The 21,889-nt window shown below is 45.4% G+C and overlaps 1 protein-coding gene across 3 annotated transcripts; it reads left to right on the forward strand.

Moving 5' to 3' along the window:
- The first annotated feature begins 5,460 nt into the window (after positions 1-5,460).
- Positions 5,461-21,540, forward strand: LOC117578755 (protein apterous). 3 transcript variants are annotated; one of them, XM_034264443.1, is made up of 8 exons: positions 5,461-6,782; positions 9,877-10,085; positions 10,148-10,364; positions 10,639-10,778; positions 19,379-19,552; positions 19,609-19,865; positions 20,126-20,322; positions 20,435-21,540. In XM_034264443.1, the coding sequence occupies exons 1-8, from the start codon at positions 6,744-6,746 to the stop codon at positions 20,606-20,608; spliced, it is 1,407 nt and encodes a 468-aa protein (XP_034120334.1). In that variant the 5' UTR covers positions 5,461-6,743; the 3' UTR covers positions 20,609-21,540. The 3 variants fall into 3 exon arrangements, with proteins under 3 accessions (XP_034120334.1, XP_034120335.1, XP_034120332.1); XM_034264441.1 differs by having other exon boundaries at positions 5,465-6,782; positions 9,874-10,085; XM_034264444.1 differs by lacking the exons at positions 9,877-10,085; positions 10,148-10,364; positions 10,639-10,778.
- Positions 21,541-21,889: the final 349 nt, after the last annotated feature.

Raw genomic sequence — 21,889 nt, forward strand, 5'->3', positions numbered from 1 at the left:
TACTTGGCACACGCTCTGTAAACTTTTTATTTAACCGCATCTAGGGCGCATCTTTGGGCATGGGCATGGGCTTTGGGTTTGCCGAAACTAAGGGCAACATATCAGATTTCCCTATTGTTATGATCTATGAGCAGCTTACGAGGATTAAAATAGCGTTCTCCGCTCCCCTGGGCTCCTGGATGTTAATTGAACTAACAAACATTAACAACATTTACGGTCTTATGTGATTTAAAATAAATGTAACATTAGCAAGCTTTATAGTTTAAAGTTACTCTCAGCCTCCACCATTATATTTTTGTTGTTCGTTCGGCAAACAACTCTTTTTTTGGGTTCTAACATTGTTTTTTCTAATATTCAACATAAACGGGAGCCAGCATGGCATATTGAGCAGAGTACCAATAAGTTTATAATCTTTGCTATAAAAACTGCCAAGTGAACACAGAAAACACGGAGTTCTGTGTAGGAATAAACGTAAAATAGTAAACCAATTACATACATAATATTGTGTAAGTATACGACTCGTCGGAAGTCCTCCATTGAAAAATAGAAATATTATTGAAACCACCAAGTTTTTCATTGTGCTGCAACGTCCATTGCGGAGTTTCAGGATGATGAGCACCAGCAGAATAAACGATAAACCAAAAGCAATGTAAGCTGCAGAGCAAAGTACTTCAGAGACGAGCGGGGTCGGCTCAGCCTTTTTGAAGAAGCTCAAACAAATATTCAAACATATTTGTAGTTTTGCCTTCGTTTATTTGTACTGAAATACGAGTTAAATCGCTCAGGCCGTGTCGATAAGGCTCTCCCAAAGAGGCAACAAAAACTATTAAAATTCTATTTTTTAGAAATTTGTTACCCTTTTGAATTATTGGCACGGGCCTTAATAGGTGCACATTAAATACCCAGTATTACTTTGCTAAGATGTAATATGGATGACAAATTAAGCATCGAACTCTGTTCGCGACTACCCCATTCAGCTCCCATGAAGCTCAGAGCCATCCACCGAATATTTCATTATTATTGGGTGAACAGGACCCTTAGAAAGGCAACTTTGCTTTGCCCTAGCATATGTCTCCCCCTTTTCGATGATTTTGAGCCGAGCATTTGGAACGGTGCCGGGGCTGGGACTGGGAGCAGGAACGATGGCCTCGCCTTTCATCGCACACTCGTGCGGGCTCAAAAAAACACGCTCTTTGCCTTTCAGTCGCTCAGTCAATGATGCTAGGCAACGAATTGAAAAATCCGGGCTCAGAAAATTGTACACAATTTTCTGTCTATTTAACTTTTATGGCTCTGCAAGCAGTTGGAGGTGGTGAAGAAGAGTCGAGATGCAGAGGGACGAAGGCAGGAGGGCGTGAGTTTGAAATCCTTTTGCCAGCGCCCACATAAAGAAACATAAAAACCTTTTCGCTTTGAAACTCGGCAAAAACACAACGTAAGCGCAATGCTTCTCTTCTAGTCTTTCTCTGTGCCGTGCCTGTCTCTGTCTCCCCCACAAACGGCAGCAACAGCACTAGCACCAGCACCAGCACCAGAACCAGCCCCATGACGATGCACACCGCTGTGTAGGATGGCCTTCGGGCTGGCTGATGCTGTGAAGACGGAGATTGGGCGAGGACCTGCTCCCGCCACCCACCACATCGGCATCGGCATGGTTGTCAAAGTTTACGTTTCACTTCGAGTGCGGTGTGCTGTTTTATTTGTTGCTGCAGAAGCAGCAGCTGCTTTGTGTGCGTAACGGAGCGGGGACTGGGAGGGCTTCAGCAGGAGTGGAGTGGGGCGAAGGATCACAGGGCAGGACCAACAGGGTACGAGTTTGAGTGTGTGCATGGCAGGTGCTGGTGCGGGTGCGGGTGCGGGTGTGCCCCACAAAGCAACCTTTTGGCATTTCAAAGTACACAGAAAAGCAACAAAAACTACTGCGACGGCAATGGCGACTTGTCGGCTGGAGGCTGGGGCCTGGTGCTGGAGACAGGGTGTGAGGTGGAACCACAGTTGCGTAAATACGAAAATCCGATATTACGTTTCCATTCGTCGGGCTGTATGTATTTCCATATGTGTGTCTGTGTATCTGGTATGGGTGTGTTTGCTTGTTACACAAGTGCTGCGCTTTGGCACTGCACTCAAAGTACGACAGCAGCGGCTGCGGGGCAGCAGGAGAAAAGGCTACAGAGACTCTTTGCACGCAAAACTAGAGCCCGAGCACTCGGTCTTCCTCTGCGGAGCCTTTTTAAACACAGTACAACCCGAAAACCCCAGCGAGAGGAGCGCTACTAAACAAAAAGTTGAAATGGCAAATTCAACGCAAAAGACAAGTAAACTCAAGTCTCGGCCTCGGTATACATATGTATGTGTGCACATCGTGTGTGTGTGTGTCTGTGTGGGAGGAAGGCGATGGGAGAGGATGGTTGTGGGTTCATCCAGCTGCCACACCCAATACAAAACGGGCCAGGAAGCTGCTGCTACTGAATGCCAGAATGCCAGAAGCTCGTTCGCCAAAAAGAAATAAAAGCTTGACATGAGAACACTCGACTGTTTGATATCCTGTTTTTGGTCGGACTAAAAGAGACTTTAAAGATTAAGCTTTAAAAATTCAAAAAGTTCAAATTATATCGAAAACTCATAAGAAAGTTCGATTTTTAATTGTTAGATATATCCAATATAGAGTTGATCTCTTCTCTGAATACCCTGCAACTCAGGGGGTGTGGGGCAATAAAAAATGCAGACTTCATGTACAGCAGCAGCGCGGCACAGAAAATATTGAAGAGCGTGTCCCGGGGCCAGCCAGTCAGCAATGGCGACGGCGGAGGAGAGGATGAATGCCGGAATGGATGGGGATGTGGATGTGGATGGATGTGCATGTGGATGTGCAAGGCGAAGGGCCGGACGGGGCAACGTCGCCGACAACACCACCTTTGTATCTTTCCGCAGACTTTCAACACTTTTAAGCTGCAAGAAAAATGTAAAAAGCAACTGCGAGTAAGAGTACGAGTACTAGTACGAGTATCTGAAAGAAAAGGAAACCTGAGGGAGAGGGAGAGCCAGCAGCAAAAGGATTTCAGCACATTGTTTTTGTAGGATGTGTTTGTTGTTGTACTCGACAATTGCCGGAATGGATGTACCTGAACCAGAGCGCGGCAGGGGCGATCTGAAAGTTCCCCAAATACATTTGTACATATGTATTTGTTTATGTAAATATGTACATATATGCATAGACATATTTGATTGCTCAGTACTTGGATACCAAATACCTACAGCGAAATTTAGAACAATTTCCATACACAATATCACTCTCGAGTTACAGTTTATACATATAAAATATGTATAAAAATCTTAATTTGAATATTTGCATACATGTTCATAAATATTCCGCAAAAAACAGAGTGAAACGTTCATATTGTGGCTGCGAAACTTCCATTTAAATTGAAAGATTATTTTGTGTTCCCTTTCAGATCTTGCTCTCAATCTACAATGTTACCTGCATATCAAAGAAATGTTCTTCTTTAGATTATTTCCTAATAGTACCTAAATAAATATCGATGAAAATGGAGTGGAGTTTTCATCTGTGGCTTCTAATTTTAACTTTCAAACGTAAATATGTACTTCCATACATATTTACATACATACATACATACATCCATACATATGTCATACACACGAGCCAGGTGCTCCCTTCCCTTGTCAAATCATTCCACCATGCCGCGAGGCATCTTCAGCACACATCCACAATACACATCAAGCACTCTACTTTTGAATTTTTATTCTGAAATGCGAAACTCAATGACATCCATCGAGAACGATGCCAGAAGAAGCCGAGGCGCAGCATCCACATCCATCCCCCCAGCGACAACTCAAGCTTTCGATCCAGCGGTGCCATTGTAGCATAAAAATCACATTGTCAACTTGAAAGCATCTATCGACTCGTTTAATTGATCCTTCTTCCTTTTGTTTCTTTCTCGAAAAGACAGCGACGGGGACAGTGACGTTCCCAGGCCAGATGCATGTATTCTATTTCACATAGAAATATGAAATATGAAGAGCACACTCGGCTCCATACACACAATTAGTGTATAATTTAATCATTTTAACGTTGTTTGTGATAGAAAAGTTCCATTCATCACACAGAGTAAATCGCTTACCCACAGCCAAAACAAAGTTTACAAAAATTAAAAGAGCCAATGCACATGCCTCCTCCCCAAACCCTTCCAATCGACCCTCGACTCTTTGGAGCTGTTTTTCGTTAGCCTTTAAGGCAACGACAATGAAGAAGAGTCAGCAAGAAACGACTTTAAGGCCGAAAAGAAAAATAAATAAACAAGTACAAACAATAAAAAAATCAAAAGCAAAAGCGCTCACAAAAAATCTAAATAAATAAGACCTGCTCGATTTTCTTAAAACTTTTTGCAGCGTTTACAGCGATGGCAGGGGGAGAAATAGGAAGGTGGGGGACCGCTACCCAAACGCACACACACACAGCCCCAACAACAACAACAGCAGAAGAAACAGCAGCTTATACAAACATACATACATAAATATAAAATATTTGTATGCATGAGTGTGTGTGTTTGGATGTAGCAGGCGAAGGAACATCTTTTGCGAGCGCAAAATTGCTGTCATGGGTCCCCGATCCCGGTCCAAGTCGAGGTCCAACCAAGTGATGCCGCTGCCGATGCCTTCAGCCTTTAGCATGCCACTGGCACCGACACACGGTGGGGTGTTTTCTATCCCAAAACCATAAAACTTACATGTTTAATTTTTGTAATTTTATTTTACTACACTTCCATTGACTTACAGTTTATTGTTACAATGATGAACTATGAAACATGATATAAATATGGAGATCGGTTCATTAACCTAACGTAAAATTATTGTAGCAATGAATGAGCAAATACAATATTTTCGAATTATTCGATATATTCGCTAAAAACAGTCCACTGTGCAACATCGCCACCGCCACCGTTGTTGCTTCTGCTTCAGCTTCTGCTGACTGCTGTTGCATTATTCATGTTTGGCAGCCAGCCATCGTGCCCCAAACACCGTCGCAGGCCCACTGCGCAGAGTGTGGGGGGCACGTTGACAACACACCACGCCCTCTCAGGCAGCGGCAAATCACAAATCAGCTGAGAGCGCCGCCATTTGCTGCAGAGAGAGCCGCTTCCGGCGAAGAATGAGTGCAAGCGAGCAGGCACTACTCGCACACAGGCCACCACACAAGCGCAAACTCACACACACACACACAGAGTCATGGGGAGGTTTTTGAAAAGCAGTTTTCCTGCTGTTTGAGTGTTCTGAACAAACATTCCCAGTTACGCAGCTCCGTTGACTGGTTGTATTTTTTATTCGCGCGAGTTAGCTGAGCGGTGCGGGTTCAGTGTTTAGTGTTCAGTGTTCAGTGTTCAGTGTGCTCGAGTCGAGTCTGATTCGATTCCGAGTCGAGTTTTATTTCGTCGCTCCGCGTAAGCGGCACCACACAGTGAAACTGTTCCGGCCGCGGAACGCGATTTTGTTTTTGATTTGAATTAATTTTGCGTCGAGTTTGCTTTGGGCCCAGCTGCACGAGACGGAGCCATCGGAATAGAGCCGCCGGGGCCGTACACTCAACTGGCAGACAGCTTCTTGTTTTCTTATCAATCTACAACAACAACAGCAGCAGCAGCAACAGAAACAGAAACACAAAAAGAGAAACAAAAGACAGAAAAAGAAGCTAACAAAAACTAACACTCGATCGGGGATTGCCCGGCAGTAAAGAGCAAAGCAGAGAAGCCGAACGAGCGCATCCGCCTCTCTAATGCCTTATCAGTAGCACGGATCTAGAACTGCCGTAGGAACACACAGGAGAAGGTCCGACCCCGGCCCCGACCCCAGCACAGACCCAAACCCCGAACCAGGCAAAAACCGACCACTACCACTCAATTTGGATTTGGAGTGCCATTCTCGCGCTGTCTCGTAAATTAATGTCATAAATTAATTTGGACCTCTGCCCGTCGTTGACATTGCAACCGGTGTCGCAGACGCAAACGCAAACGCAGCCGCAGTCCCCCGACTACGACTCCGGCCCGGTGTCGGCATCTCGTTGTCACTGTCACCGGCCCAACATCTACATTTCGGTTACGCCTGTGCGGTCAGGAACGCGTCCGTTTGGAAGCCATCGTCTGTCTCCCAATGATCCTACCTGCCGCAAAGTCAAGTGTGAGTGTGTTGCGCGTTGTGCGTGCTCGTGTGTGACCCTAATGTTCCTTAAATTACCTTGATGCTGAAAGAAAAAAAATAGATAAATTAAATAATAAAAATAAAATACGTATTTAATGTTATAAATTCGTCATAGTATATGCATACTCCTTGCTGACGACACGCTGATACGCCAGCGGCTTGCTCACAGATTTCAAGAATATGCTGAAAAGGTGTTTGTAGAATGTTCAACCTATGAGGGAAGGGAACAACGTTCAAAGTGTTCTTGGACTGCCAAACCAAACCGATCGCAAATCAAGTTCTATTTTTTGGCAACAACAATCGCCCACGCATTTGCGACAAGTGTCCAGTGTTCTATCAAGTTCATATCAATAAATACGCTCAGAGGATTACCACAGAGGACCAACATAGCACCGATACTTCCTCCGCCGGATAGCCACCGCTTCGACAGAGGGCAGAAGCCAGCGGAATACGAATATACAGGAGCAGCAACATACCACGCCAGACAGAAATCATCCTTGGAAATAGACCTCGTGTCATTCCAAAAGACGCACATGGGCGTCTGCACCGAGGAGCGCCCTGTGATGCATTGGGTAAGTTCACAGCTCAGTTCTCGGACTGCTGCAGGTTCAATGCGGTTCGGCGATAAGCCTGACAAATTTACGAAGCATTCCGCCTCAACTCATCTAAAGTTGGTTGGAAGCATTTACATCAGTCAGGGCTTGGGAGCGCTGATTAATTTTTGATTTATCTCGAATCGATCCCGGGTTACTAGGAGTTATCAATGCCAGACCAGACCGAAAGCTAGCCCGGCAGAGCCAGACGGCTGCAGAGACAACGGAAAACAGACAACAGCAAAGGCCACAGCTACAGCCGTTCTATGGCGATAACAAACCCCTTGTGCATTTCGCTTTAAAACATATGTATGTACACATGTACATACATTCATACATGCTTATGTACATATTTCACAGAATTCTCGATCTATGGGTAGTGTTGTGTTGCGAGATATGGGAGATCAGATCCGATGAGCTTTGGCTCGTAGGGTACACTTTGTTCGTCCAGCGTATGTTGCGATGCACTTTTCACGGTAACGAAGGGTTCACTTTTTTGGAATCTATTGATAATAAATAGATGTGCATACATATGTAGTTACATATAGTTATGGCATATATGGTACTAGTTTTCATTTCCATGTGCTCATATTTATCTCTTCTGATTATTTCAAAACGAACCCAAAGCTAACAATACTCGTTTTACATGGATTCCTTAATAGATTCCTTAGGCGAGTATATAGTTATTATTATAGGTGCATACTCTTTGGCCATAGTTATACATATGATACACATACTATGTTTAGCAATGTTTTATATAGTTTTCTGAAGAGGTAGTAGTTTTCATAGAGACATACACGCAAGGCGGACATCGATCTATTGACTTGATTGTGGATTATGGCTGCTTTCGGAAATGCTTCCATGTTGCATTATTCTTGTCAAAATCAAAATACCATCAGCATAAGAAACGAGAGAATATTAATTGTGACGCTTTCTCTCGGACTCTGATTTTATTTTTAGAGCGACGCATTGTCAATTTGATGATTTTGTGATTCATACGCGTTGACAGACTAGTCTTAAATTGGTTGGAATCTAACTGATATCGCCAGTTTAGAAATTAAACATTTCTTTTGATTGGTTACGTTTAATATCAGCTCAAGACTATACACGAATCGGTGCCCAGTCACATCCTCCAAACAGCTAAGAAATCAAATAGTTGTTATCTAACTAGTTTTTTGCTTAAAACTATATATGTTTTACCTTAACATATCTCAGGTGAATTAATATAAAAGTAAATTCCTGCCATATGGACACAATAATAGTTTCTGATCATATTTAAACACTGAAATATTATTGAGAGTTGCATTTATGTGGACTAAAATAGAGACATTCATACATACAATAGACCTGCAAGCAACCTGCAAGACCTCTTCCATATGCACATTTTGGTATACTTTTACCAACTTCAAGACATACTTTTTTGAAGGCCAATTTAATAATTTAATAATTATAAAGACACAGAAAGCTCCACTGCCTCCAAAAAAAGACCACAAGATAAACACTGGGCTCTAATCATGATTATAAATATAAACGACTCAGATTCTCCCACGATTTACATCAGAATGGAAACTGTCTTCTATGCCCGCAATAAAGAAAACAAAACAGAATCGAAGCCTCCGGCTGTTTAATATTATCACCTTGATATCGAAGATTCACAGCAGATCAGTAAAGCTTAAGGACATTTCTGGACAAAGTTTCCCTACAAAGCGTCACAAATATTGAAAAATCGGATTGAACTGGTGGAGAAATATCCATAACATACTGATTCTAGAAAGGAATATACATATACTCATTGGGAAGGAAGTGCTCACCCCCAAAGTACAAAGATTACCGTCCAAAAACTTTTATTCAAAATACTCAATTGAAATTAAATCATAGTCATAGTCAGTGCAGAATATTATGTTTTAAATTATGTTTCCACCAAGGTTGGATGCTGAGTAACAAATAATACAGAAAATAGATGGAATGGCAAACGCATCTTCCTAAAGGATCGAAAGATTTTTGTTACCTGTAAGGGAGTATTGCACATGTGTACAACTTTATAGCATGACCGTACAAGTGATAGTTTATTTTTGGGCAGTGATTATTTATCTTTATTACGTAATAGTTTGGGTTCCGAACATACGAGTCGGATTGGCAAAAAAATTTGAGCCAAAATGGCAATACGAAATGAGCACAACGAATGTGAGTTTTGGCATGGGCATCGTGTTCCCCTAAAGGTAACAACGTGTTCCTAAGCGAATACACAACAAAATGTTTGTACATTTTGAAAACAAATAAAAAATCGAGAGGGAAACGCGTCGGGGGTAAATGTGAGAGGCTTATGCTGAGAGACTGCAGGGAAACCTGTCATCCTTCTAACTCTCACTGCGGTGACACCAGCAGAGAGCAGCAGAGGGGCAGTGAAATAGGGGCGTACGGTCGCATCTATTTTCAACTAATTAATCAAAAATAAGTAAACTGGAGCATCGATGAGTCGTGGCGGGACCAGGCGAGTCGAGGCGATAAGAGGTGCGATGGGGCGGGACGTGAGCACAACAGAGTTTGCCTGTATGAAATCTTTTACTTTTACGCCAGAGTGCGACATGATGTCTGATGTCTGATGTCTGGCCTCCGCTCGCGCTCGGTACTTGAGAAATGTTGTATGTTTTTCAATGAAAGCACTGCTGCCATCACACTTTGTCGTCCTCAACGTTAGCTCAGGGAAGGGGTGGGAAGAGATGGCATGGAATGGGATGGGATGGGAAGGGATGGGATGGGATGTGAGCTGCTTTGTGACTTGGGCTTCCTCCCAAATGTGCCGCAACGTTTTCTGCGAATAAAGCGGAGAGTCTTTCTTTTTAATTGAAACGATCGTTGGCTTTGGCTTTGGCTTTGCCGCAGTTCCCATTGAAAATTAAATGCTTCATTTATAAGCCAGCACATCCTTTAATAATTATTTAGTATTTTAGAGCTTTGCATGTGCCATTCCATTCCCTGTGCTCCGTTCTGAATACGTTCTTTTTCCACTGTGCAGCAAACCCATTAACATGTGCATAAATGTGTGTTTTTATTTTCCTGCAAATTACAGCAGCAGAGCGCAAGATTTCTTGGGCCCGGCGCAAGGGAGAAAAGTCCAACACCACCTGTAGCACATCAGGGGAGCAATCAATGTGGCAGTGCTGCAGGTGCAAATAACAATCACCCATTGTTTCGCACATGCTCCTCATCCTCGTGTCCAGATATTTGTGATCACAGTACAAAGCCGTTTGGCAATGCATACGGCACTGAGTCATTTAGAAGGTAAGTTTCATTCAGCCATGGCCAAACCGTCCACACGTAGACTCTATAAACCTCTTTGCCAGCTATGAAACCGCCGATCGCGCTACCTTCGAGGACTCCACGGCCAAATTCTCGATTAGTCGCAGTCGCACGGACTGCACTGAGGTCAGCGATGAGACCACATCGGGCATTTCATTCAAAACGGAACCTTTCGGACCGCCAAGCAGTCCGGAGTCCACCAACGATAGCAAAAACACGCGCAATCTTGATGATTGCGCCGGCTGTGGGCGTCAAATACAGGTAAGATAACGGTGCCCCCTCCTTCAACTAAGCAAAGATACTGGACACTATATAGTCAAAATGTACGCCAATCTTCAATTTTATTTCAAAACTTGCTAATTATGCATTAATTCAGACAAACTGCACCACTATTCGGGAAACACTTGAGGATAAATATCCATTTGTAGTTTTAATTTATACCCGCCCATAACAACGCAACAAGAATGCATCATTTTATTCAAAATATGTCATTTATGGAATGTGCCTCTCTCTCTCTCTCTCTCTCTCTCTGTAGGATCGTTTCTACCTCTCCGCTGTGGAAAAACGCTGGCACGCCAGCTGCTTGCAGTGCTACGCCTGTCGGCAGCCGCTGGAACGGGAATCCTCATGTTACTCACGTGATGGCAACATTTATTGCAAAAACGATTATTATAGGTAAGTCGCTGGGCCAAAGCCCCATCCAACACCACATGCAGTGGCCGTTCAGTCCATTCAGAGAGTAGTGCTGGCTGGGCACAATTACTACGGGAGCAGCAGAAGCTCCTGGGAATCGAATCGCGGCTTGGAGCTGGTACTGGGACTGGGACTGGGGCTGGGGCTGGGCTAGGGCATGGGTCTGATGAATCAGATAACGCCCCGACTGCATGCCAAGACATTGACTAGAAAATGATTTCCAAACACGCGAATGAAGTATTTATGCATGCAGCTTTTCCAAAAGCCGCCAAGCCCGTCATTGTTTTGCTCCACTGTGCGAAGGCTGAGCGAGTGCCAACCCGAATGCGAACGCGAACGCGAACGTGAATTCGAATGCGAATGCGACTGCGAGAAGAAGCAGACCGCATCGGAGATCCGATACCAGCGGACCGACCGGGCTAGCGACTGGCTCCGCTCCTCCGCCTGACCTGGCTGGATGGATGGGTCTGCGTGTGTTCTGCTGCTTGCATTCCGCCGCATTCTCAAGAACGCTCGCTAACCTCGCTGCAGCGCACGCTAGCCTAATACCAAGACCACGACGAAGACGATGAAGACGAAGACGACGGCAACGGCGACGACAAAGACGTCTACGGTGGACGTGGATCGAGGTTGGTTGTGTTGACAATCTTCGCTTGGGTGGGTTCCGGTGTCCCCCTCCTTCGCACTGGGTGAAAAAGGAAGCTGCAGTTGTTCGGCGATTTCACGCGCCGCAACCATCACGCGAGAACGGTGCATGAGCAGCAACAAAATGAAACAGAAACAGGTTATAATTATTCCAAAAATCCACCTTTGTGCACTTTCATACATATTTATGTACATATATGTACGAGTTGTAAAAAGATTCTTCAATTGTGTGTTTTGTCAGACTGAGAGAGGCAGAGAGGAGACAACACCTGCTTGCCGCAGCGTAAATCAAAAAGTTGATCATTGACGCCGCCGCGGAGATGAGCAGTGAAAATGTTCAACTTTGCCTTCTCTCCTTCACAGGCGCACCATAAATCGAATGCAAGTCACGCTCGTCACTCGTATTTCCTCTCAAATGATTCTTGTGACATTTATTACCGCTCCATATTTCAAAATACCCAGCATGGCATGGTAGTCGGATTGGGAGGCACTGGCGGAGTCAGTGTCAGCGTCAGTGTCTGCAAGTGCGGCTGGTCTGGTCCCCACGGCAACGGGCACCGATGCTGCCGGGTCTGGGTCTGCTGGGCCTGGGTCTGGCTCTGGATCTAGGGTCGGGTCGGGTCCGCTGTGCTCATGTCCGGGTATTCGGATCTATGTCGGTATCGGTGTCTGGATGTCTCTGTATCTGTATCTGTATCTGTGTCTGAGTCTGCGGCCTGATCCCCCATTGCAATCAGCGTAACCGAACCGCCGCCTCGCTCCGCTGACACGCACACAGACACGGCACACATACCGATGCGGGTCGGATCTGTCAGCTTGTGTTTCGTGAATGCCGGGAGTGGGAGGATGGGGATGCGCTTGGCGGTCGCCATGTCATGTCGTACACAATCCATTCCGCCGTAATGTTTCATTTCGTTTCATTCCGGCGGCTTTTGCCGCCACTGCCGCTGCCACAGACTCACTCTGCCGTCGCTTCTGCTGCTGCTGCTGCTAGTCATTATCAATCAAATCGAATACCGCGCTCGTGGCCCCTCCCTTGCAATCTACGAGTGCACACTCGCCTCTTGATTTATACTTCAGATGTCAAATATGACAACGGCGGCTGCCTGATGGCGGGGGGAGTGCAGAGTGTATGAGCAGGGCGACAGAAGCGAATTTATGACCTATGCACCGTTAACTCTACGTAAATCTTGTGGGTGTTTGTGCTTCGGGTCGCGAGCCTGACGGGCTGTGAATCGAAACTCCAACGAAAACGAGATCCAACGCATCCAATAAAATAAATTCATGTTTTGTCAAATTGAAAAGCAAATATATTCCACCAAAAACATGGCGGCTGGAGGGGGAGAAAATAAAATATCCGGCACAAGCGCACATGTGTGCTTCCTTTCATAAAGATATACATAGGTACATAAGTATGTACCTCATATAAATTACATCTAGGGAACATCAATTGCCTTTTAACAAGTTGTTTACCTCATCGATTTGGCGCCTCTGAGTGTTTTTTAATTAGAGTTGATGAGATTTGTCCTTTGAAAATGACTTAGAATTCATTCCCATAAGGTCTTTGTCCCTATATATATTTACAGAAAAATATACAAAGCACATGGAGAACCGTGCATGGGGCAGACATTTCCATCCATCAATTTTGTGTTGTCCTCAAGGCAGTATATTTTCAATAGAATTAGTTGGCTTATGTTTTGTCAGTACTTGTAGTAAATTTAAAATCATTTAAAGTTTCAATGACTAAAAACATTCAGTCCATATTAATGTGTGTGTTCCTAACTATCCCGAGCCCATGCTCTGCTAATTAACTGAAACCTATCAATTTCACAAATTGAATTCCGATATGTAGATAAAAGAAGCAAGTAGACTTATATAAGGTTTAAATGTACATGTACGGATGTACATACATATACATACATATATACTTAATGTATCTAATGTATCTGCCTGTAAGTATGTACATATGTACATATGTAGATAGCTGTTAAATGTGAATGTGAATGGAAATTGAGCAGTGTCATCTTTCCACACCACATCACCTTATGCAAACTGAGAACTATCAGAAACTATCCTGAGCTGACTGCAAATAAATCTAAGCGTAGCTTGAAATATTGATTCATTTATCCGAATCGAAACAATGCAATCGTTAGTAATCGTTTGCACATTTATATCACATTGCAGATTTGCGAATTAACTTGGATTTTTCAATTCAATTCACGCCTCTCATACACGGTGCCAATTTTCGGAAAGGCCCCGGGTGTGGAGTTGCAAAAACATCCGATAAGCTGGAAACATATGTATGTTAACCAGCTAGCTACTGGTTGCTTAGAGTCTCCTTCAGCGACTACGCCAGATCATAGCAGCATAGAAAAGATACATATACATACTCGTACATGCAGACAAGTAACTAATGTTTTTTTATCTCACTAATCTCGTCATCAAAACACATGTTTGCGGTACCACTGGTACCGCCTCCTCCGCCGTCAGCACAGCAACTGCCGGCACTGGGACGGGGACGGGGATGGGATGGGATGGGATCGGATATAGTGACTGGGCTGGGCCTGAGAGCCGTTCATAATTCTGTTGCTTATGTTTTAAGCTCTTGAGCAAAGCAAATAATTGGATTGTTGTGCATTATACGACACCGTTGGCTTCTGATGCCGATGCTATTGCAGTTTCAACATTCCCTTTGCCGTTGCCGTTTCTGTTGCCTTGAATCTGTGCCCATGGTGGGTTTCACCATTGTCCCCGACGAGAGCCCCTTTCAGTGGTGACATTTTACAATCGGACAATGTACCTGTTTCGCTTGGCAGTTCTGGTTTTTCCGCCAGTCAGGAGAAGCGAGGCGAAGGAGTGCAAAATGTATGCTGTCACCTCATTTCTGCATATTTTTGGCCCTGGCTGTGGCTGCTGCGAGTGTCTATCGTGATAATGTTGTGCTGATGGTACAACGGATAAGACCAAGCGAGCAAGTGAGTGGAGGCTGTGATCAAGGCGACAGTATCAGATTGGGTCGCTTAGCTCAGGCAGGACCGGGAGGCTTCTTGGGCAGCCATAGGCAGTATTTCGGACCGGGTGTACACTGAACAGTGTCATAATTTTCATTTTATGTGGCCCCTCGGAGCACCGTACCCGGTCGGGGGAAGAGGAAAAACACTGGAATTGGCTTTGTTATCACTGAAAACGCTTTGCTCCAGTGCAATCTCATAGGAAAGGGAAATGTCTTAATCAGCGACCAGGGATGCGCCCTGCTCCGTCCACCCCACTGGTGCCAGTGGCTGGAGTTGACGGTGACGGCGGTGACGGCGGTGACGCTGACCACAAAAGTAGGCAAGTGGAAGAAAGAGTTTTGGCATAAAATGTTTACAGTTTTAAAAGTCAGCGAAGCGCAACCATTTAATTGTGGCCAGCGAGCAAGAGACTCGGCCACCGAATTTATGGCCCCTCTGAAATCGCGGGTTATGCAATAAAATAATTTCTTCTCCCCAGCTCTAGCTGCCAACTAGCCAGCCAGCCAGGCAGCTGGAGCTCCAAGCTAGAATCATAGAAAGTATAACGAATACATTAAACGAATAGCGTACCAGGGAAGCCTCAGAAAACAAAAGCATCTGCGTGATGGAAACTAAAATATAAAAAATAAAACACAAACACTCTAGACCAGAACCGGGCTGAGCAAAAGCAGCATTCAAGGGATTGTATTCAATCTCACGTTGGGTTTTTATGTTCTAGTCGCCGCCCCCAACGGTAGGCATCGCATCGGCCCTGCCCCAGTGTCTGTCTGTGTCTGTGACTGTGTCTGTGGCCTCATCAAAGAGTTGAGCAAAAGTTTAATTTGATGGTGGTGGAAAGAGCATGCACCCAGTTCAGGCCAAAAGAAAAGGCTGAGAAAAAGCGCAGTATTTATTTTTTATGAGCACTTGTCAGCGACCTCATGTAGCGCCACTCTGTCGTTTGGCAACCATAAAATAGTCACCGTGGGCAAACATGTGCAACTGTCCGATCGGATATGCCCTTAACGGTGAAGCTTGACAGCCTCATGGTATAAAGATATTCTTATATATAATCTCTTTATAAATAACATTTATATATGTAAGTGTATATGTTGATATACATAATCTGTAGATCATTAGCATTCATTCAGGTACTGTGCATCCATATGTATTTATGTAATTGGTAGATAGTAGTTTATTCCAGAATTTTGAAGTGAAATCTATATTTCGCCCACTGTGCAGTCGACTGATTCTGGAAGGTGCCTCTGCGCTCCTTCATGTCTGATCGGAGATCGCTCGCTCTGCTGCACAATGCTCTAAGTCTCAGTTACCGCCTGGACACTCGGTGTAAGGGGGTTTAGAAGAAGAGCAGATACAAACGTATATGTATTTATGTGTGTGTGTACAGGGGCAGCGCGATAATTAAAATGTTTAATAGGCATCTTAAAAAATCATTTTACGCCGAATTTATGCGATGGACAGCCAGACCCCAACAGACAAACCTTTGAGCAGTGACGGTGAGGGAGAGCAGCGGTCCGTTCCAGCGTCAGCCAACTAACAATGGGGCGCTAGTCTAATCTACTTGCCTATAAAATTATAGACAGAATGCCATTGAGCATGGGCTTGCGTTTCTTGGAAGCCGGAAAAGTCCTATTAAAGAACGCTTAGAAATGCAAATTCAAATGTAAATGTAAATGTTAATGAAACTATTAGGAGCGGCGTTGGAGTTGGGCCAAGTTGAGAGAGTTGAGACTTTGGGTTGAGTCTGGGCAAGGGGGGTTGTTGGTAATCGGTAGTGGCAACAGTATCACCATGTGGCATAAGCGGCAGTCGCGGCAGTACGCACAGTCGAATAGACAGCAATCCAAACTAATTTTCCAGCGCATTTAACACGTAAAAAACACAAATCTTCACCAGAAAACTCATCGATCGACTCATATCGACTGATGTGGTGTGGTGTGGAGTGGTGTGTAGTTGTAGTTGTAGTCACAACAAAAAACAAACCAAACCCCAAAATAAAAATAAAAATGCAAATACTTGTAATTATTGTATACGTTTAGGCAGACGCCGGACGAGGGCCTAGAATCGAATTATCACCATGGGACGTCATCGTCAGCAAAGCACCGAGGGAGAGGTAGAGGTAGAGGCAGGAGCAGGAGCAGCTTCGATGCGCTCTCACGAAACCCGCCAGCGAATATTTTCACAAATTCCGTGAACGGGGAAGGTTTGGTCGGGTTGATGTTGATGTTGCTCCTGAAGCTGGGTGGTGGCGTCTGGGAAATCCGCTGCGGCCTAGTTGTTTCTTTTATTGTTGTTTCGGTATACTCGAACATACACTCGTACACGTGTAATCGGAAGAGCCAAGCCCAGCGGGTGGCACTTGAGACTTCATCGCGCAATCCCGATCCCTCTGCGCGTTACAAATGCTCTCACGTTACAAAACGTGGCCAGGGGACGAGACGTGGACGGGGACAGGGACGGGAAGGAGGGCGTCCGTATCCCGGCCTTCTCTCAGCGTCCAGTCGGACCACACGTCGGTTTACACTTCGGTGTGCACAGCGCTCCTCTATGTGTGTGTATATGGATTTCCGCCCTCCAAACAGAGCTCGCCAGATCCGTCTCTTTAGGGTTTCAGCCAGCCCATCCATCGCTATCATGGGGTCGAGCCGTCAGGGCATCGAGTGGCCGCGAGTGGCACTGTGAGTGCAACGCTGCGCCACTTGGCCACGATTCCATTCAGCTGTTATCATGGCAGCCTCCAGTAGCCCATCTCCACCCTCCCTGCCTGGTTTAATCTATTTGTGTAATCAAAGGAAAGACTTGACTTTTTACTGTTTGCCGTGAAACAACATTAAATATGAGCCCCAGCAGCCAGCCAGCCAGCCAGCCAGCCAGCCAGCCAGCCAGAGCCTGGGTACGTGGCTATCGTGTTGTATCAGCGCTGATGATCAGCAGTTTCCTCACACGCACACATGGCCATGCTAGTACGAGGCAACACAAGTGGGGCTACGCCTTCTTTACACTGTTTTCTGGGCAGAGCAGAGCAGAGCGAAACAAGTGCAGTGTCGCCAGGATACGAATGATGCGATGCGATAACCGAGACATCGGTTATCTTAGAGGTTGGGACAGATGCAGTTGCAGAGGCAGATGCAGGGCCAGGTCTGGAAGGGGTTTGATGGGCGCCGTGTGGTGTGTATTGTGTACAGTAGTATAGTATTTTTGCCAGAAGCTGCAACGACTTGTCCGCATCAGAAAGCTGTCTTTGGATTTGAGGATCTGGCTATGGCCTTAGTTTTGCCTACTAGCTGGAATGGATGCTTTGAAAACTGGAACTGAGAACGATAGCGGGACCAGAGTGTTGTCCGCATCCAGAATGTGGCTGTGTGTGTGAGAGAGAGTATCAGATTTCGAGCCCTCGAAAACATAATCATATATTAGGCGTTGTCACTTTGACATTTCGCCTGCTCTTTTACATGGCAATAATCATAATTCATTTTTCTCTCTCGCTCCCGCTCCCGCTCCCGTTCCCGTTCCTCAGCCGGCCGGTCTCGGCTTTAGGGCGCAGGAGGGGCGTGTCAGGACGGTGGAGCCCATGAAATAAAGTGCTGTGGAATGAACTCTGCTGAAGCTGAAGCTGTGCGAGTAGTCTGAAACAGTTTTATGAGTTGGTAGCCGGGACTCCGTCCCCTTAGTCGGACGTAGCTGCCTGCATCCATGTTTAATATTATTTATGGGGCTCGCGTCTCCCGCAGCAGCACAAGGTACATATAGATGTACATACCTTTGTATGTATGCATGTACATACAAAAATACGTATGCATATGCGGCCTGGAATGAAGAACGAACGAACCCAAGTGAAAGATCGGGTGAGAGTCGCCGTCGACGCGACTCGTGTAGCGACAAGATGTGCGACAAGGCGAAATGACAAAAATCTCGGCGTCACATCCCAAATAATATTCAAGAAAATGAAAACACAGATGGAGGAGATGGGTGAGAACTGGAACGGGAACGGGAACGGGAACTGTAACGGGAGCGAGGGTCTGTCTTGAAGTACGCTCCGCGAGTGTATGAATATGATGAATTTATATGGAATTGTTTGTGGTGTCTACCCTGGGCTGCCTGCCTGGCTGGCTGTTTATTTTTGCCAGGAGCCATCTAGCACTCCAAAATGTGAGAATGAGTATGTTGAGCGAAGTTGAAACTAAAGTGAAATGCGCCAATTATTTTGATTAATGTCAAAGAAATCGCGTGTCTTGCGCATTTGATGTTGCATTTCCTTCCCCTTTTTCCATTCCATTCCGTTCCTTTCCTTTCTCCACTGCTCACAGGAAAACGCTGCCATGCCACAGTCGTCATCCGTAGTGCGGGCTCCACTCGTCAATTTTGGCACGAAACCAGAAACTCCCCAATGATTATGGTGTGGCTGGTAATCTTTGATCTGTCATTTGCGAAAGTGAAAACAGTAGCCGCCAGGCCACAGATCGAAGCCCAAAACGAAAACGTATACGAATAAGAAGACGAAGACGACAACGACCGCGCAGGCGTACACGATGACGATGTGGATGTCGATGTCGATGTCGATGATGAGTAGGCGTTTGAATTTGAGGGCCACTCATTGTTGGAACCCCTGGTCTGATCTGTCTGGGTGCCCCTGTTCGTGATTACTGGGACAGCAGACGGTAGCTGCGCAGCTTCCTGCCAAACATATTATTAGTTATGAAATTATAATTCTGTTGGGGAAGCCGACACAAATATACTTAGCATACATCTGTACATACATTTGTATATACTTATTTATGATTTTTATAAATATCATGCCGAATAATTGTATCCAGTTGCGGGGGTGTGCAGAGGGAGTACACAACAGTGGCCTGGGCTTGCCAATTCCTTTAGAATATTGTTGATTAATTCTAACAACTGTATGAACACATTATTTACTTACAGTTTTTTCGGTACTCGTCGTTGCTCCCGCTGTCTGGCTTCCATCAGCTCCAATGAGCTAGTGATGCGCGCACGGAACCTGGTCTTTCATGTGAATTGCTTCTGCTGCACGGTCTGTCACACGCCCCTGACCAAGGGCGACCAGTACGGCATCATCGATGCACTCATATACTGCAGGTAAGCCGCGCCAGTCTCAAATCTCCAGACGCCAATAACGCTTCTTTGTCCATCAGAACCCACTACAGCATAGCGAGGGAGGGAGACGCCGCCTCGTCCAGCATGAGTGCCACGTATCCATACAGCTCGCAGTTTGGGTCGCCGCACAATGACTCGTCGAGCCCACACTCGGATCCAAGTCGGAGTATTGTTCCTACGGGCATCTTTGTGCCCACATCACATGTCATCACCGGGTTGCCGCAGCCGGCGCGGCAGAAGGGCAGGCCGCGCAAGCGCAAGCCCAAGGACATCGAGGCGTTCACCGCGAATATAGGTATGTTGGCTATGTTGGGCCATAGGCTGTAAATTCCGAACTGTTTCGAGGTACGAGTGGGGCCATAAAAGCAGCAGCATGCAGCATGCAGCGTGCAACATGCCAGCTTGGCCAGGCCCGGTCCGGTCTTTATGGCCACTGGAGCTTGGATATTGGCGCCATTGAGGCATTAGCAATGGCAGAAGCAGCTTTTATGGGTCTTCGTCATAAAACTCGGAAGGAGCTGTAAAAGTCTACAAGAGTTTCTGGATTGATTGCAGATCTCAACACAGAATACGTGGACTTTGGCCGAGGATCGCACATGGGCTCCTCGTCGCGCACCAAGCGCATGCGCACCTCGTTCAAGCACCACCAGCTGCGCACCATGAAGTCCTACTTCGCCATCAATCACAATCCAGATGCCAAGGATCTGAAGCAGTTGTCGCAGAAAACGGGTTTACCAAAGAGAGTGCTACAGGTGAGTGTTTACCCAGTCCCAAACCAAACCAAACCCCAACCCCAACCCCAGCTCCACCTGATGACAGTTTCACATTTGCAACGCTTCCCATTCCCAATTTCCATTCCCATAGGTCTGGTTTCAAAATGCTCGGGCCAAGTGGCGCCGCATGATGATGAAGCAGGATGGCAGTGGCATGCTCGAGAAAGGAGACGGCACTCTGGACCTGGACAGCATCTCGGTTCATAGTCCAACATCGTTCATAATGGGCGGACCCAACAGTACGCCGCCCCACAACATGGACTAACATCTGCTCAGGGAAAATGGGAACGATGCTGCCTACAACATGGAGCTCGTGCGCCTCCGCCAAAGCTGCCCCTGTGCTGGTTCCGTCCGGGAACAAAGCCTATTGGTGGACCTGTTGAGTGGCAGTGACAATTAGATCGTGTGGGACCCGAATACCACATTCAAAACATATACTACCCCTAGAGAATGTTGTTAGACAAGCTAGCTAGCTGCCTGCCCGCCTAGCCTGCCTAGCTGTTGAAAAGCGCATAACTTATGTATTTTTGTAGTCGCTTCTAGCTCGTTGCCAGCACTAAATAAAAAAATATTGACTGGGTTTCAGACGACAGCTCAGCTCCATGACTGCTCCAAGGCTTTCGGTAGTAGGTATTTTAGCGCTGCAGGAGGTCATCCCCGATGCCCTATCTCCGACGCCCTGTCCCTGATCCCCTGTCCTTGATCCCAGTGTTGTTTCTATTTCTATCGTTCATTTGTAAATATGTACTGAAACCTTTTAGCAGATGTACTGGCCTGGCTTAGACACCGGATATTGTTAATATATGAATATTATTTATAGCGTACACGTACACTTCATCACATATGTATATAAAATGCATATATCTATATTACATATTTATATGTATTTAATATTTATTGCCCAAATTTAATAGTTAGAGATGAATTTAGTTTAGCGAGAAGCGGTCTATAAAATATAGTACATACATATATGTATCGTACGAGTAGAATAACAGTACTCCACTTGCTTCAAACACTCCGACAGATGGAGATTTAAGCGCGATGAAAACGAAACTGACATCAAGTTATGAGCAATGACATACGATTATATGTATGTATGTATAACCGAAGCAAAGTGAGCAAAACGAGATTTGTACTTACAAATAGTTTAACCATAAGTCGTACCATAGAAGCCAAATAAAAATTATTAAAACAATCGAACATTTGCTTTCTTTTAATCATCCTTAATACTGGTTCAGCACTGTAGAGGAAAATGTGTTGAATGGGAGACTACTGAACCTATAAATAGATTTTAATTGTATTGGCCGGTAATTGTCAGGCACATACAATTTTTAACTTGTGTTTACTATTATTTATTTATGCATGTGCATATGTATGTACCTGTCGCCCGTACTTGAGAAGAACCTGGAGAAGATGTGAGGCCACCTGAATCCGTACCCGAATTTCGGAATGGCTTGATCATGAAATCGCCCGTTTCGTTGCCATACTGCAACTTGGAGTTACCATTAAGTATTTTACCTTAACTGCTGATACCCATTCTAAGACA

This window comes from Drosophila guanche, unplaced genomic scaffold, assembly GCF_900245975.1.
Source record: "Drosophila guanche unplaced genomic scaffold, DGUA_6, whole genome shotgun sequence".
NCBI classification, from domain to species: Eukaryota; Metazoa; Arthropoda; class Insecta; order Diptera; family Drosophilidae; genus Drosophila; species Drosophila guanche.

Coding starts and splice junctions, on each gene's coding strand:
- LOC117578755 (XM_034264441.1), top strand. CDS start 6,744: ATGGGCGTCTGCACCGAGGAGCGCCCTGTGATGCATTGG. Junction 6,783..9,873: donor AGCGCCCTGTGATGCATTGG/GTAAGTTCACAG, acceptor TGCAAATTACAG/CAGCAGAGCGCAAGATTTCT. Junction 10,086..10,147: donor GGCACTGAGTCATTTAGAAG/GTAAGTTTCATT, acceptor CCTCTTTGCCAG/CTATGAAACCGCCGATCGCG.